Source organism: Onychomys torridus, chromosome 5 (genome assembly GCF_903995425.1).
Source record: "Onychomys torridus chromosome 5, mOncTor1.1, whole genome shotgun sequence".
NCBI lineage: Eukaryota > Metazoa > Chordata > Mammalia > Rodentia > Cricetidae > Onychomys > Onychomys torridus.
In genome coordinates, this window is record NC_050447.1 from 124,267,053 (window position 1) to 124,282,218 (window position 15,166).

Genomic DNA, 15,166 nt, shown 5'->3' on the forward strand with positions numbered 1-15,166 from the left:
GATAATCAGCCTTTTTATAAATGATTTGGTCTATTCTTTCCTTAAATGCTTGACTTGTGAATACTTACTGGTTTGCTATATTAAAGTTTCTTTCTCAGTGTGGTAGTAGTTATTTCATACTTTTTTTTTTTTTTTTTAAATCTCTCCTGCAGAAAAAATCCTCTGATGAGAGAAAACCATGTGACAGGCAAAAGTCAAACAGCAGAGGGCCTGACAGTGCAGTGCCATCTGAGATGAGACCAGCTAGAGGTTCCTGTCACCTGTCCACTCGTGCTGAGAGTAGTTTGAAACCAGGTAAAACTCACAAACTGTCCCACCTTCCCAAAACAGTACCATTCCTGTGGGCTTGCTCATCATGACTGCTCCAAGAAATGTGCCTTGGAGTCTGGCCTAGCTGAGGCCATCAGACTTATTGTGGTTTCTAGACATCGTTTCTCTCAGGCAATAGTGGGAGATGGGAAGAGTTGTTACAGTGTGGTATATGTTGCACTGTATACTCGGAAGGTTTCATAGCCTATTAGGACCACCAAATAACATGCAGGTGATGACCTCAAGGTTCAGAACATGCTCTTAGTATATTCTTTACACTGTGTGTGTCCATGCTCACTTCTGAACTCGCTTCTCCATTCTGAAGAAGCACTAAGTAGTGGGAAGATTTGACTAGTTAAAATCCCATTCTAAAGAGTACCAAACCTGGGCGCTTTGGTTACTGGAGATTACATGGGCATCTCCCAGCTGGAAAATTGCTGTTTCCACCTGGCTGAAAGCTTGGGAGTCTACCTAGTACCTGTGTTGTTTTTAGTTTCCAGACCAGGCCTTACTCTATAGACCAGACTGGCCTTGAACTTTCTCAATCCTCCTAGCTCAGCCTCCAAAGTGCTGGGGTTATTGACATGTACCACTATACTTAGGAAAAGCTTTTTCTGTGATCTTATTCCCCAGCTGCAGCTATTCCTCCTACAAATCATCTGCTAGCACTGTTTGACCATAGACACAACGATTCCTTTCATTTTCCTTTTTAGAAATTACTTATTTTTATTTTATGTGCATTAGTGTTTTGCCTGTATACATGTCTGTGTGAAGGTGTCAGATCTCCTGGAACTGGAGTCACAGGCAGTGGTGAGCTGCCATGGGGGTTCTGGGAATTGAGCCCAGGTCCTCTGAAGAGCAGCCAGTGCTCTCAACTGCTGAGCCATCTCTCCAGCCCTCACAGTTATTTCTATAATTATTTACAGTTTTTGCTTTTCTGTTGTTGTTGTTGTTTGGTTTGGTTTTGAGACAGGCTCTCACTGTGTAACTCTTGTCTTGGAATTCACTATGTGGACCATGCTGGCCTTGAAGTCACAGAGATTGATTGTCTGCCTCTGCCTCCCCAAATGCATTAAAAGTGTACCACTTCACCTGGCTTACAGCTTTTGTTTTTGTGTCCTTAACCAAGGCTGTGCTCTTAAATGTGTAATTCTAGCACTTGGTTTAATAAATTTTTCTATTCTCATCTACTCTGCTTGTGAACTACCTGGCACATGAAAGTGTGGAAATGTCAGGGTTAAATGTACTAACTTCAGACTTCTAATTTGAGGGGCTTCATGGAATGGCAGCCATCTCACTGTCCATGGCATTGAAGTATGGGAAAGAGCCGGAAAGCTTTATACAACAGTCTCCATCCACTTTGCTCCAGCAAATGGGAAGGGGGAAGTTAATTACTTACAGGAAGTCTGTGAGGCTCCCCTTAAGTTTGCCCAACTCAAAAATATGAGTGATTAGATGCTCAGTTGTGCAGTCAGGCTTGGCGGTTTCACCAGCTTTATTCACCAGAGTTATTCCAGAAATGTGCATTCCGGTGGATGCCACTTATCATTTGTATCTAGCGCTGCTATAGAGAAGGTTAGCAGTAGGAGCAAGCTGGAGTGTGTCCACTGCCTGCTGCATCCACCTGCTTCTCTAAAGTTCAGGTTTGAGTGCTAATGAGCAAGCTGTATCCTGATTTCTATCCCAACTTTTCATTCTGTAATTTACAGATGGTTATCACAAACGAACAGACCGGAAGTCCAGAATCCTTGCAAAAAGTGCATCTACCTCCAAACCTGAATTTGAATTTAGCAGGTTGGACTTTCCTGAACTGCAGAGTCCAAAGAACAATAGTATGTCAGAGACACAGAAGCAGCCCAGGTGGGGGCCTCTTGGCTCTGCTGCCAGTAACACATCTCTCCTGGGAGAAGTTGGCAAGCCAGTTGCAGAGGCAGTAGGGGTAAGTGGAAGGGCTTGTCTGTCTCAGTTTTCTCTGTCCTCTGCACATGCCTGCCTTTGTGTTCTGTCACCTGAAACACTGTTAAATCCTACTGTGGGTTGCAAGGGAAAAGGTACTGGGAAGAGGCCTTGGCTTTGCACTTGGCCAACCTGATTATAACAAGATTGTCACATCTGGAGCTGCTGTCTCCAAAGAATCATCTGATGTGCTTCCTTGAAACCTGGGAGCGCAAAGCCAAGTGTAGCACCTCAAGAGGAGGTTCTGATAGTCCATTTAAAGCAGCCTGGTGAGGTGACTTAGCATGTTGTCCACTGACCTCCAAACACGCATGGTAGCTTTTGCATGCCACCTCCCCCACACAAATAAGTAAATATGTGGAATTTAAAAACTGAAATACTAATATTTAAAACTTAACCTTGAGGGCTGGAAAGATGGCTCAGAGGTTAAGAGCACTGACTGCTCTTCCAGAGGTCCTGAGTTCAATGCCCAGCAACCACATGGTGGCTCACAGCCATTTGTAATGAGATCTGGTGCCCTCTTCTGGCCTGCAGGGGTACATGCTGTATACATAATAAATAAATACATCTTAAAAAAAATACAGCTTCTGAAATGTCTAGGCTTTTTACCTATATCTCAGTCTGATCCCATTAATAACAGTAAATGAATAATGAGTGGTTACTACAATGGTCTCAAAGTTTTAGTCTACCAAATCAAAGCATTTTGTTTTCCAAAGACTGACTCATAATTCTAGGGACTAAAAAGTGGCAGATTATTTTGTTAGTTACTTTTTCTTTCTATGACCAAGATACTTGACATAGAAGTGAGGGAAGGGGCGGTGGTGGCGCACGCCTTTAATCCCAGCACTCGGGAGGCAGAGGCAGGCGGATCTCTGTGAGTTCAAGGCCAGCCTGGTCTACAAAGCGAGTTCCAGGAAAGGTGCAAAAGCTGCACAGAGAAACCCTGTCTCGAAAGACCAAAAAAAAAAAAAAAAAAACCCAGTTAAATAAATATTGCTGGGCGGTGGTGGCACATGCCTGTAATCCCAGCACTTGGGAGGCAGAGGCAGGCGGATCTCTGTGAGTTCGAGGCCAGCCTGGTCTACGGAGCTAGTCCAGGACAGGCTCCAAAGCTACAGAGAAACCCTGTCTTAAAAAACAAACAAACAAACAAACAAACAAACAAGAAGCGAGGGAAGATTTGTTAGGCCCTGGTTTCAGAGGGTACAGTGCATCATAGTGGAAGGCGTGATGGGCATGGAAGGTGGTGGTTTGTTCACATTATATGGACAAGGAAACTGCACATCTGAACCAGAGCAGCTTATAACCTTCAGAAAAGTGACCCTGTTTCTAACATTTAGTTTCTGTGTCCTAAAGGTTCCACAGTCTCCTAAAACAGCGCCACCAGCTCAGGGGGCAGTGTTCAGCACGTGAGCCTCTGGGATGACATTTCGGATCCCAGCCAGAAGTTAAATCCCTGAAATGACTTATGGCAGTTCTTACCCAAGGGAGAGAGAAGGGTACCAGACAGCACAGAAACAAAGAGGAAGAGGAAATATAAAACCACGCATATTCCCATTCCCCTCTTTATCAGGAAGGGATCCCTTCATGTCCTTGGCATTCTCTTAGGCACCTATACAAGGAGCTAAAGGCTTTGCAGTGGCTGATATACGAGAAAATATGCCATTCTGTTGCATTTCCTAGGTGTGGACCCTTATTGTATTATCACACAGTGTTTTGTTAAGAATGTGCACAGTAAGGCGGATTAATGAGCTGTATGAAATCATAGTTCAAGTCATAGTTTATCTAGGCCATATGTGGCTGCCGCTTGGGCCTCTGTTGAATTCAGCAGTGACTGTTTGGTGCTTCTGTAAGCACCTCAAAGTACTATAGGGTACTGTGCCATCTGTAACAGGGACAGATAGAGCAGCAGGAAGGGACTGACCACCTGTGTCAAGATCACCTAGCTGAGCGTGAGAATGAAGGGAAGTTCTGTTAATGAAAGACTGACTGCCTTACTATCCTGAGTTACAAGTAAGGGCTTTTTATTCTTCTAAAAGCCCCCTTTTTCTTTATATCACTAATATGTGTAAATAACAGGAAAAAGGTTTAAGAAAAAAAAGTAATTGGCAGCTGGAGAGATGGCTCAGCAGTTAAGAGCACTGGCAGCTCTTCCAAAGATCCTGAGTTCAACTCCCAGCAACCACATGGTGACTCACAGCCATCTATAATGGGTTCTGATGCCCTCTTCTGGCATGCATATAGAAGATAGAGGTATAGAACACCATATACATAAAATAAATCTTAAAAAAAGTAATTCTTGCCAGGCGGTGGTGGCACACACCTTTAATCCCAGCACTGGGGAGGCAGAGCCAGGCCGATCTCTGAGTTCGAGGCCAGCCTGGTGTACCAAGTGAGTTCCAGGAAAGGCGCAAAGCTACACAGAGAGAAACCCTGTCTCGAAAAACAACAACAACAAAAAGTTATTCTTTGAAATACCATGAAGCATTATGCTGGCACTTAATCTTTTTTTTTTTTTTTTTAATTTTTTAATTGTGTGTGTACACATGAGTGCAGGTGCATCAGATCCCTAGGAGTTGGAGATACTCATGTTTGTGTGCTGCCTGCATGGGGGCTGGACACCAAACTCAGGTTTTTTGCAGTTGCTGTATATGCTTTTCACTGCTGAGCCAGCTCTGCACTTAATCATTTTTCAAAGAATACTCTGCACAGTGGGAGGCTGTGGAACAGCTCAGTGGGTACAGGGCTTGCCATGCCAGAGTGAAGACCTTGGCTTGGATCCCCAAAAGCAGCGGAAAAGCCACATGCAGCTCATGTCTGTAATCCCAGGGCTCTCCTGGGGAGATGGGCAGCAGAGACTTACCCAAGGCTTTGACCAACCAGTCTGGAAGAGGTTCCCAGTGGTGAGCAAGAAACCCTGTTTCAAACATTGCAGAACCCAAGCCTGAGGTTGTCCTCTGACCTCTCCACCATGCACCACGCCATAGCCTCAGCAACATACAAACAAGATTTCTTAAAATTCCTCTAAAATAACAATGATAATACACAGTGGAAGTAGAAGAGAGTTCCCAGTTAGGGATCTGCATGTATGTTCTTAATATTTAAAATCCTTTGGGAGCTGGGCGGTGATGGCTCGCACCTGTCATCCCAGCACTTGGAAGGCAGAGGCAGGTGGATCTCTGTGAGTTCGAGGACAGCCAGAACTGTTACACACAGAAACCCTGTCTTGAAAAACCAAAAATAAATAAACAAAATAAAATATAAATAAAATAAATCATTTGGGGGCTTTTTTCACATTTTATTAAGTATTTTTTTGACAACAACAGTTGTTTTGGGATCTACCTGTTGCTACCTATAATTCATTTAAACTGTCTTGAATAAGTAAGTTGTTTGTAGTTTTCATTGGTCTTTGTGAGCTGACAGTTATATTTAGGAAAAGCACAGGTCTTTTGTTTTGTGTGTGTGTGTGTGTGTGTGTGTGTGTGTGTGTGTGTGTGTGTGTGTTGCTGAGGATAAGTGCAGATACTGATAAGTGATAGGCAAATGCTCACTTGCTCAGCTATTTCCCTAAGCCTAGGCTATGTTTTAATAATTATAATTTAAGTTGCATAAAACAGCAAATGGATAAATTTGTAAAGTATATGATCCCCCAAATCATCTACAATTTAAGGGTTGGGCCAGTGGCTCAGTACTTACCAGCACTGGCTGCTCTTTAAGAGAACCTGGGTTCATTTCCCAATACCCACATGGCAGCTCATTTCCACGTACATTTACAACAAATCCATCTGCTTATGCTGATGTTGCAGTCACTGTGGTGAGTGTTTGGATGTCCTTGCATCCTGCACCACTCATCATCTCCTGCCTACTGTCAGTAGAGGAGGCAGCCTGCTTCATGTGAGGGCACAGACTTTCTTAACTTTTAAGATGTTTTATTTTGATTTGATGATTTTTTTTATTTTGGTATATGAATATTCATTTTAAGACCACTGAGTTTTGAAGATTTTTTGTTGTTTTTTGAGACAAGGTTTGTTACATAGCTCTGACTGTGCTGGAATTCACTATGTAGACCAGACTGTCCTTGAACTCACAGATACACTTGTCTCCACCTCCAAAGTGCTAGGATTAAAGCCCTTTGCCACCACACCCAGCTGGACCACTGATATTAAGAACTATAGATACTTAAGGACACTGTATTGAAAAGCTGTTTATGGGGTGTGTGGGTGTATAATTTGTTTATTTGGTTTTTTACATTTATTTGTGAGTGTATTGTAGGCGTACACCACCACATGTAACATTTTTACTCACTGTTGATGGTATATAAAAGTTGTATGTTATTTAAAGTAGTATGATGTAGTTAGATAGTTGGAATTTTTTGTTTATTTATTAATCAAGACAGGATTCCTCTGTATAGCCCTGACTGTCCTGGAAGTAAACCAGGCTGACCTTGAACTCAAGCTGTCTACCTACCTCTGCCTTCTGAGCACTGGGATTAAAGGCATGTGCCACCGCCTGGCTGATATTTGGGGTTTTTTGTTTTGTTTTGTTTTGTTTTGTTTTTCAAGACAGGGTTTCTCTGTGTAGCTTTGTGCCTTTCCTGGATCTCACTCTATAGACCAGGCTAGCCTCAAACTCACAAAGATCCACCTGCCTCTGCCTCCCGAGTGCTGGGATTAAAGGCGTGCACCACACTGCCTGGCGATATTTGGCATTTTTTTTTTTTAAGATTTATTTATTTATTTGTTATGTATACAGTGTTCTGTCCGAATGTATGCCTGCAGGCCAGGAGAGGGCACCAGATCTCATTACAGATGGCTGTGAGCCACCATGTGGTTGCTGGGAATTGAACTCAGGACCTTTGGAAGAGCAGTCAGTGCTCTTAACCTCTGAGCCATCTCTCCAGCCCCGACATTTGGCATTTTTAAGTAGCATGTTTTTATAGATTTTAAGAATTCAGAGAAAGCTATATTTAAAAATTAAGTTATTCCTTTCTGTTTGAAACAGAAAGCGAGTAATAGGCTGGGTTTTGTGTGCTTTTTAACTGTACTGTTTTAGAGCAGTTTTAGGATCGTAGAATGGAGAGGTAGGGACAGAGCCATATGCTGCTTGCCCCATTCATCTCCAGCTTCCATGTCAGCCCACCTTTGTGGTGTGTTACAGTTATACAACTTCATGGGCACACCTCTTACCCCTGGCATTCCTAATTAACATCTGGGTCACTGCAGGTGGACAGACATAGATTGACATGTGTCCGTCATTGTGTTGTGAAGAGTAACTTCACTGCCCTAAAGATCTGTGTTCCACCTGTTAATCTCTTTCTAGCACCTGATCATCTGTCTCTTCTGGAACATGGAAGATTTGGAGTCACATGTTCTGTAGCTGCTTTCACTTGATAATATGCACTGATCTCTGTTGTCAGTTCAGTTGTGGGCCACCCCCCCCCCAGTGGCCTCATATGGAGCCTCCCCAGCAGTGAATGAGCGTCCTGCTGCTCTGCACCCCACCCCAGGTTGTCACTGTTGTATAACTTGGCCATTCTAAAAGGTGTACAATTCTGTATTGTTGTAGATGATGTTTCCCTAATCTTGCCTGGGCTCTTTGTAGGGTGAAGTGGTGAAGAGAAGTCGCACAGCTGGAGCTGTGACTGATAATGCTGCTGCCAGTTCCCCTTCATGTACCCGTGGTAAGATTGACCACAAAATGCTGTTTTCTAAGTACATTTCACACCAGTGTCATTAAATGTTGTTAGTTTTGAAGCTGCCTTTAAGACAGCTAATGAAATTTTAAAAACTAGCATCAGTGTTAGTTTAGAATATAGGAGCCCATATCCATGACTTGGTGTAAAATGAGAGGCCATATTCTAAATGAACAGAAGTCTTGGTAAATGAGAATTTTATGAACTCCAAAATGAGGACTTCTTTCAGAACTGTATGATGCAGTATATTTTTAAAATGCCAGAGTCCTAGAGCATCTATATATTTAAGTGGTTACTGTTAATATTGGCATTATTCAAAATTAGATCAAATTTTAAAACAAATACTACTTTATGGCCAGGCCTGTAACCCCAGCATTTGGCAGACTGAGGCAAGATGATTCCACGAGTTCAAGGGGAGCCTGGCCACAGTAGTTCTGGGATAACCTAGTCTTCAGAGTGAGACTCTGTCTCATAAAACAACAGACTCTCCATTTAAACTAATAAATGCATTGCATTTGAAATACCATTTGTTTTTATAATAATATAATAATAAACCCTTTTCCATAATTAAAAGACTATAGCTAGAGTAGCCTTGTTTTGTACTTTTTTAGTATATAGCTCCATGAGTCCGGTTTGGCATTTGGCTCTTCCACTATTACTGCCATGCAGCCTTTGGAGCACCACAGAGTCCACTCCTTAGAGTGAAGAATTAGGGAGACTACTAGGCATTTCTCCTGCCTGGGAAATGGTTGTAACTTGGTGGGCTTTCAACAGCCTGACCAGGAAGCCAGGTATTCAGAAAGTGTTGAGGGGATCATACTTCTGAGATGGTTACAGAAGCTTGTCCTAGCAAAAAGTCCAGACCATTCCTTGGTACATGGGCTCTTGTGTTCTTGGGTTTAGTATGGTGCATCCCAGGACAGTTCTTCACTGCCAAGGCTGTCTCAGTAGCTCTGTAGTGTGGGTCAGGCTTTTGTCATCTCTGTGGTGATAGATGTCCTTTTGTTTGATGTATATGTAGAGCTTCATGGGCAGCTAAGGAGTAGCTTTAGTGTGCTTACATTGTGTTATAGTGTGAAGTAAGTTGCCAGTCACTGTGACAGCACAGGTCTATAAATCCTTGACTTCTGCTATTAAAGGTACAGAGCAAGGCTAGTAGGCCCAAAGTGGGTCTTCACGCTTTAATTCTGTGTTTGCCACATGAATATTTTGTGGGTTGTTGTTTAGCCAAAACTTTTTTGCCTACTTGTCTATGTCCTCCAAATTAAGAAATATATGTAAATAGTTAACATACAAGTTAAAAGGGAAGAGACTGCGCATGCAGTCTTCTAGAAGAAAAACAGGTAAAGTGAATGCTATAGTTCTAGGGGGTGTTTTGGACAGTTGGTGAGTACTGTATAGTCAGTCCTGGGGGTGTTCTGGACAGTTGGTGAATACTGTAGTTCTGGGGGTGTTCTGGACAGTCGGTGAATACTGTAGTCCTGGGGGTGTTCTGGACAGTCGGTGAATACTGTAGTCCTGGGGGTGTTCTGGACAGTCGGTGAATACTGTAGTTCTGTGGGTGTTCTGGACAGTCGGTGAATACTGTAGTTCTAGGGAATGTTCTGGACAGTCGGTGAATACTGTAGTTCTGGGGGGTATTCTGGACAGTCGGTGAATACTGTAGTTCTGGGGGTGTTCTGGACAGTCAGTGAATACTGTAGTCCTGGAGGTGTTCTGGACAGTCGGTGAATACTGTAGTTCTGGGGGTGTTCTGGACAGTCGGTGAATACTGTCGTTCTAGGGAATGTTCTGGACAGTCAGTGAATACTGTAGTTCTAGGGGATGTTCTGGACAGCTAATTGGTAGATACTGTAGTCTCTCAAGTTGGTGTTCAAGACACCATCATTTTTGTTATGCTGTGAAAAGTTAATTATCACAAGGTGCATTTTTGAATAATCAAGGGACTCCTGTTTACTCTTGAGATTGTTCAGTAATTGTAGTTATCTTTCAACAGAGTTCTCTTGGACACCAATGGGTTATATTGTTCGGCAGACAGTGTCTTCAGGATCAACAGCAACAACTGAAAACGTCACTTCTGTGATGAATCTAAAGAAGACTACTTCATCAGGCAATGCAAAGACTGTTAGTGTGCCATCTGAGGCTTTTTCTTCAGATCCTTCTTACAACAGGGAGAAGTGTGTTCATCCTGCTACAAAGGTATGCATCACTAGAGACAGGATGGGGCTGGGGGTGGTGACACTTGGAAGGCTGAGCTGGGAGGATTGTAAATTCAAGGGTAGCCTGGGCTACAGAGTGAATCCTTATCTCCAAAATGCAGTTAAGATGGTTAAGTGTTGGGCTAGAAAGAGATGGCTCAACGGTTAAGAGCACTAACTGCTCTTCCAGAGGACCTGGGTTCAATTCCCAGCACCTACATGGCAGCTCACAACTGTCTGTAACTCTAGTTCCAGAGGACCCTCACACAGACATACATGCAGACAAAACACCAATGCACATAAAATAAAAATAAATTATTAAAAAAATAGTGTTTCCCAAAAATAGTGAATACCAGAAAGATATTAGGAGAATACAAAGCCCAATTAATTAAAAAAAAAAAAAGATGGTTAAGTGTCATGGGCTGGGAAAAGAATGGGTAGTTAGTGCTTAATGGTGACAGACTTGGAGAAAGCTCTGGAGTTGCGTGGTTACAGTAATGTGTGCATGGATGTAGTGCCACTGACCTGTGCACTTAAGCATGGTTGGATGTAGAGTTTCTGTCGCATGCAGTACACAGTGGGGGAAAAGGGACAGTGAAGCGTGCTTTACTGCTGAGTCTGTGGATCTGCTGTGGCCCCAGCTAGCTCCTTCTTTCCCCACTCCTCACTGAGAGTGCTGCAGTCTATCTCATACTAATCAGCCTGAGCATTGTGGACTTGAGCCTTGACAAGAGAATGGGATGTTTGTCAGGAAATAAGAGAGCTTTTCTATGTGAAAGGAAGTGTTTTAAAAGACTGCAACCATGTGGAGTATTTATATTTTTATTTGTTGAGAGAGAGAGAGAGAGAACACGCCTTGTACATGATAGTACTCTACCCTAGCCATCTTCACAGCTCCTGAATTCTTTAAAGAAAAGATGTTGCCCTGAGTTTATGCTCTGATACATAGCTGATGCATCTTTTTCCTTCAGCTTTTTTCAGTTGAATTTAAAGAACTGTTACATGTACCATTACATGTAATCATAGTAAAATAATTGAATTTCAGATTTTGTGACCACTTGACACAATACTAATTCAGTTTACCTGTTAATAAGACAGGATTTCAGAATAGATTTCTCCCCCTCCCCCTTAAATTCATGCAGTTCTTTAAGGAGTCTTTGTTTTGTTTTGTTTTGAAGTGGGGTCACACATGGTAGCTCAGACTGGCATGGAGCTCAAAACAGTCTCCAAGAGCTGGGGTTGCAAGTGTGAGCCCTTGTGAACTAGTACAGGTAGCACAGCCTCCTGTCTAGTTACTGATTGTAGCTTCCAGATTGCTATCTAAGTCAGTTTCCTAATACATAATGAGGGATCTGTGCCCTAGAGATGAACAGGTCTTTATCAAGATTATTTTTTTTTAAAGGAAAGAAGGTCTGCTTTGGCTCAGAGTTGAGGGTACATCGTGGCAGGAAGGGCATGGTGGCAGGAGGGATAGGTGGTGGTTGGTCATGCTGTATCATAGTGAGGAAACAAAACATAATACAGTCCCTTAAAACTGGACTTTTTCACTTAAACATAACAGCCAGTCCCTTTGGGTTGGTAAGATTATTCATTCTTTCTGTAGCTGCTATGGTTTTCTCCTGATGGGTGAACTCTCTTGGGATAGGACAGTTCTAAAAACATCCCTGTGCTGAGAGTTCAGCCTAATGGGAAAGGCTGAAAGTGTGATGAAAGTATGCAGGTACAGAATACAGCAGAGGGGTTAGTGATCTCAAGAGAAAACCCAGCAAGTCACCAGACAGATGGAGGAGCCAGCTAGACATGAGCTGCGGCAGACAGAATGACCAATCCAAGCGTGGGCAGTAAGTATAAGAGCCCCAAATAAGGGCACAGCAGCCTCAGACGGGAGCAGCAGGTTGTGGGTCCTGTGGAATCGGAGGTCAGCCTAGCAGGCCTGGGGCCAGGTGGTGGTTTGTTCAGAGGCTTCTGGGAGTCTGATGCCATGAAGATGACAGAAACCTGCCTTGCTGTCAGGAATGGGACACCTAAATGTAAGCAGCTCTCTAACCGCCTGACTTCTCAAGGTGAGCACTTGGTCATGTCCAGGCCCTCAGGTCTCCAAAACAGCAGTACACTTTGTTTTAATTTTGTTCTGACAAGGTCAAAGATTCTGTTAAATACCCTTATATCCCACAGGTTTTTCTTTGTGTTTTTATCTAGGCCAGAGCATCACAAGGAGGTGAACTTGAACAAAATGAAACCTCAAGAAAGAATAAGAAAAAGAAAGAAAAGTCTAAATCAAATTATGAAGTCCTGACAGTTCAGGAGCCACCAAGGATTGAAGTGTGTATTTACTCTGAGCTTGTGTGGTGCAGATGAGGCTTTCTTGGATTGGGCTCACACTGGCTTCTGAATTGAAGATCTCTAATGCCCCTTTAGCAATCCTTTTTCTGCTTCTAAAGAATGTAACGATCCTCCAGCATGGTAGTGCATGCTCCTGGCAGTTGGGAGGCAGAGAGAGACAGGAGGATTGGGAGTTGGAAGTCATCCTCAGCTACACAGAGAGTTTGAGAATAGAGGATAGCCAGGGCTACTTGAAAACTTCTCAACAAAAAAGAAGAAAGAATAGCATTACCTGTCACCTTTTCCTCCTGTTCCCAGGCTGTCTCCTTGCAGACTCTTAGTAAGCTCATGAGTAGATAAATGGTTGAGAGAGCTGACTGGAGTCTAATAGCTACTCTTCCACACTCTTCATGTTTCCCCTCCGTTCTGCTCTTCACTGTGTTACTCACTGTGCAGAGCCAACTTTTATAGGCCTCCTTTTCTTGTCATGAATCCTGTGAAGTGCTTCACTACTGAAGGGAAATGTAGAGCGCTATAGGTTCCTTGTAGACCCTAGCCAGGAGAATCCCATGCAGTAACTTCCAGGAATATTTGTTGTTGTCCTACAATGATGCCTGTATTCATGTTTGCATACACTAAGGAGCCAGCCTGAGTTCTGACTGCATTTCACACTGGTCTGTTTATTTTATTCACATTTTCCTACCAGACTTGGAGCCTTGCTGTTTGTGCAAGCACAAGATTGCCCAGGATATTCCCACAGAACTGGAAAGGTCATTTCCAGAAGTCTTGGAACATACCAGAATAGCAGTTAGGTGCAGAGCAGAGTGGTGCACTTAGGCTAGTGAACTGCTCATGCTTCTGCCTTTTAATTCCCACATGACTTTATCCCAAGGCACCCCAAATGATGACAGAATCCCAGAAAAATGATGTGATTTTAAAAGGTTTAGCAGGCTTATTGCCTCTGTCTGTTTATTGCCCTGTTTGGCAGAAGTCCCAAAATGTTTAAATCTGCTGATTTTGGGTTTCTGAGTTTCTCTGCTTTTAAAGAACAGGTCTTTTGATAGACCTGTTAAGGAAGTATGGTCAGTTCTGAGGACTCCTGCAGTATCTAGTTCCTCCTGGGCAGCAATCCCTCTGGATCTATACAAGAGTGTTAGAACTGTGGTCTTAAAACATGCTCTAAGAGTTAGATACAGTTGGGACTTCCATGGTAGCATTGTGGAGATGTGTGTAATCACCCTTGAGAACTTGGGTGGGTCCTAGAGAAAACGGTGTGAGTCAAGGAGAGCTTGTGCAGCTGTTCATCACCCATGTAGGAAGCTGACAGTGTGCTTTCCTCAGGATGCTGAGGAGTTCCCCAACCTGTCAGTTGCATCTGAAAGAAGACACAGAGTAGAATCACTGAAACTCGAAAGTAAACAGCAGGTGCAGGTAAGTTTTAGATTGCAGTCACTGTTGCTTTTGGTGTGACTGTCCCGCTACCCAAACTGGTTAGAGAGTCTGCTTTCCAGATGTCTTCATGGAGGGCTTTCTTGGGATGTGTTCTCCCAAGGAGAGCAACTGCATCACTGCTAAGCTGAAGCAGCCCGTCCCTTTGTAATAAGACTTGGTAGCTACAGTTGCTGTCAGGAGGAGGACACACTACCCAGAAACTAAAGAGGGAGCACTCTTGTACCTCCCTGTCAGTGCTGAGCCAAGGGGCCGTTCTTCCTTGTGCCCTTTCCAGTCAGTACTGAGCCGGGCAGGCCAGAGTTCCAATCAGGGAGCCTCACACCAACACTTCAATTTAGGGTTTTTGTTTGAGGTTTTTGAGACACGGTCTCACACTAGAGCTCAGACTGGCATTGAACTTGCAGAAGTCCTTCTGCCTCAGCCTCTAAAGGGCTGGGATTACAGGGATATGCCATTCCCATCGTCACAGACTCCTGTAGCCAAAGATTTCACGTAAATTTTGATCCCTTACCTGTCATATATGCTGTTAAACCACACTGGAGATGTAAATAGAAATAGGAATAACCAACCACAGTAATAATGGCAGGGAATGTGAATTTTATAATCTTTTAATCTGTTCATTTTATCTTTTTATTTTTGCAAAATGTAAATCGTGGTGTGTAAAATACAACATTAGGAGTAAACTTATGCATTCATACGTTGTAGAATGATTTTAAAACTGGTGGAAAGAAGAGCCAGATTCCAGTGCAGCTGGACCTGGGGGGCATGCTGGCAGCGCTGGAGAAGCAGCAGCATGCCCCACATGCCAAGCCGTCCTCCAAACCTGTCGTGTTCTCAGGTAGGGACCGTTGAACCTCAGCAATTTCCTTCTTCATGAAAGTTACTTATCACCACTACCGAGGGTGCTGAGATAACGTGGACAGTGAAGGGAGAGTAGAGAATGCAGAGTGAACCCGAACATTTGTGCCAAGTCCACTAGAAAACAGAACATTCTCTTCAGAGAATAATGGGGTGCAGAAGAATGAGTCTGCTCACCCCATAGATGGAAACAAGCTCAAATGGACTAGTGTGGTCTTCATAGGGAGTTCTGGGCTATCCAGGGCTACATGGTGAGAGTCTTGACTCAAAAACTCCAAAATACATTGAAATATGGTCTTTAAGAATCAAGAACCATCTGTTTAAAGTTAGAGGTAGGCTAGGCTCAAAACCAAAAATATAAGAGTTCAGTTCCCAGCAC

General features: G+C 43.3%; 1 protein-coding gene across 7 annotated transcripts in view; it reads left to right on the forward strand.

Moving 5' to 3' along the window:
• Positions 1-15,166, forward strand: part of Secisbp2 (SECIS binding protein 2) — a 28,553-nt gene that overhangs the window by 2,833 nt on the left and 10,554 nt on the right. For 6 of the 7 annotated variants that reach the window (XM_036187049.1, XM_036187055.1, XM_036187052.1 and 3 more), the window contains 7 exons: positions 153-294; positions 2,019-2,248; positions 7,867-7,945; positions 9,954-10,156; positions 12,355-12,477; positions 13,819-13,908; positions 14,635-14,767. In XM_036187049.1, coding sequence (XP_036042942.1) covers positions 153-294; positions 2,019-2,248; positions 7,867-7,945; positions 9,954-10,156; positions 12,355-12,477; positions 13,819-13,908; positions 14,635-14,767 — 1,000 coding nt within the window. Of the gene's footprint in view, positions 1-152; positions 295-2,018; positions 2,249-7,648; positions 7,772-7,866; positions 7,946-9,953; positions 10,157-12,354; positions 12,478-13,818; positions 13,909-14,634; positions 14,768-15,166 lie in introns of those variants that run through there. The other variant, XM_036187056.1, reaches the window with a different exon arrangement.